This window comes from Triticum urartu, unplaced genomic scaffold, assembly GCF_003073215.2.
Source record: "Triticum urartu cultivar G1812 unplaced genomic scaffold, Tu2.1 TuUngrouped_contig_9804, whole genome shotgun sequence".
Taxonomy (NCBI): domain Eukaryota; kingdom Viridiplantae; phylum Streptophyta; class Magnoliopsida; order Poales; family Poaceae; genus Triticum; species Triticum urartu.
In genome coordinates, this window is record NW_024120884.1 from 3,024 (window position 1) to 4,938 (window position 1,915).

Genomic DNA, 1,915 nt, shown 5'->3' on the forward strand with positions numbered 1-1,915 from the left:
ATAATATTACTATTAAATACTAGTACACCAAAGATATTCTAGAGTTAAATACTATTACCTCCGTTCCAAAATATAAGAATATTACTATAAAGTACTATTAGCTCTGTTCTAATATTTAGTAATAGAGATAATATTCTTCAGTAGTGATATATCTTTATTCCTCATTAAATATAAGAATATTGCTATTAAATACTAGAATCCCAAAGATATATCTAATAGTATACCAAAGATATACAACAATTAAATAATAGTACCTCTGTTCCAAAATATAAGAATGTTACTATTAAATACTATCACAGGTATTCTTATATTTAGTAACACAGATAATAGTATTTAATAGTGGTATATCATTGTTCCTAAATATAATAATATTACTATTAAATACTAGTATACCAAATATATATATTTAATAGTATACCAAAGATATACCAAAATATAAGAATATTTAATAGAAATACACCAAAGATATGCTACTATTAAAGGCTGGTATTAAATAAATAAATTTGTAGTTCAACACGCGGTCCCCACCTTGGCCCGTGCCTTTCGTTTCAGTTCATAAAGGGCAACACATGCTTCTGCTCCTCGCTCACATTCTTCTCATCCCACTCTCCTCGACCCACTCCGCGCATCTGCTCGACCGATCCACCGCGATGTCTAGCTCCGGCGTCAATGCCATACCCGCAGCTAACCACGAGGAGCAGAGCCTGGCGGCACCCGCCCCGCCCCGTGCGGCCGAGGTCGCCCTAGGGAAAGGGAAGGTGCTTGCGCAACAGGCGCCTGCGCCGGTGGTTCGCAAGGGCAAGTCCGGGAGAGACCGGCAGAAAAGCCCGCCCCCAGCGGCCACCAGAGAGGAGATAGAATCCCGGGAGTCCCAGGAAGGCCCCTTGAAGGTGCTTGCGCTCCCGGCGCCAGGGGCCCCATGTACTCACGCTGTCTCCGGCGACAAGATGATGAGACGCGCTCGCGCCCCCACCCTGCATGCAAACGCTATCTCCAACGACAAGATGGTGAGCCGCGCTCGCGCCCCCACCCTGCATGCAAACCCTGTCTCCGGTGGCAAGATGGTGAGCCGCACTGCTTTCCCCTCTCCTACTAGTGATTTGAAGCTAACCGGTGCCTAATGATTTGAAGTTACTGACAATCTTTAATCTAGTCATGTTAATTAGTACTAGTACAATATTTAATCTAGTCATGTGAATTAGTACTAGTGCTTACTGAATTACCTTTTTTAGGGACTTACTGGATTACCTGATGTGTATGTGCAAGAATTACGTGGTGTGCATATGTCCTTGGACATTCTAATCGTTGCGGTCTCTTGTGGCAGATGGATGGGAACGAGATGGCGCCAGTTCAGGGGGTGCCGCCCATGCGGGGGAGCATCGTGGCTTCAAGCTCGGTTGGTAAGTACTCCATACTGGTTTTTTCTATCAGTATCACGGCTGATTTTTTGTCATCCTTACTTTAATGATATTGGACTGAAGCTGGTTAGCTCTTTTCATGCTGGATTTTGCATCATTAGTATACTGATACTGGACTGAAGCTCGTTAGCGCTTTCCATGCTGGATTTTTGGCATCATTAGTATACTGATATTGGACTTAAGCTTGTTAGCGCTGTCCAGGCTTGGTTTTTTTGTCATCATTAGTATAATGATATATTGGACTGAAGCTGGACATGTTTTCTTTCCGTTAACGTTGGTCTGGCGGTGCTACGCGTCAATCGGCCGCCATGCATGCCTAATTTTAATCAAGTTTCACCCAGTTGGTTCTGTCACTAGCCGTGTATACAAACGTGAGCTCCGGCACTATGTGTTGCAGCGTGGAAAACATATGAACTGTAGTAAGAAACATGCAATGGCTAGAAACATCTCCATACATTTTCTTCGACACGTTTTAGGTGTCAACCAAATTAGTCGGC

At 43.4% G+C, this 1,915-nt stretch overlaps 1 protein-coding gene across 1 annotated transcript; it reads left to right on the plus strand.

The window, feature by feature from the left end:
- The first annotated feature begins 572 nt into the window (after window positions 1-572).
- LOC125532393 lies at window positions 573-1,588 on the plus strand. Its single transcript, XM_048696458.1, has 3 exons — window positions 573-1,064; window positions 1,325-1,417; window positions 1,520-1,588. The coding sequence occupies exons 1-3, from the start codon at window positions 651-653 to the stop codon at window positions 1,586-1,588; spliced, it is 576 nt and encodes a 191-aa protein (XP_048552415.1). The 5' UTR covers window positions 573-650.
- The last annotated feature ends 327 nt before the right edge of the window (window positions 1,589-1,915 follow it).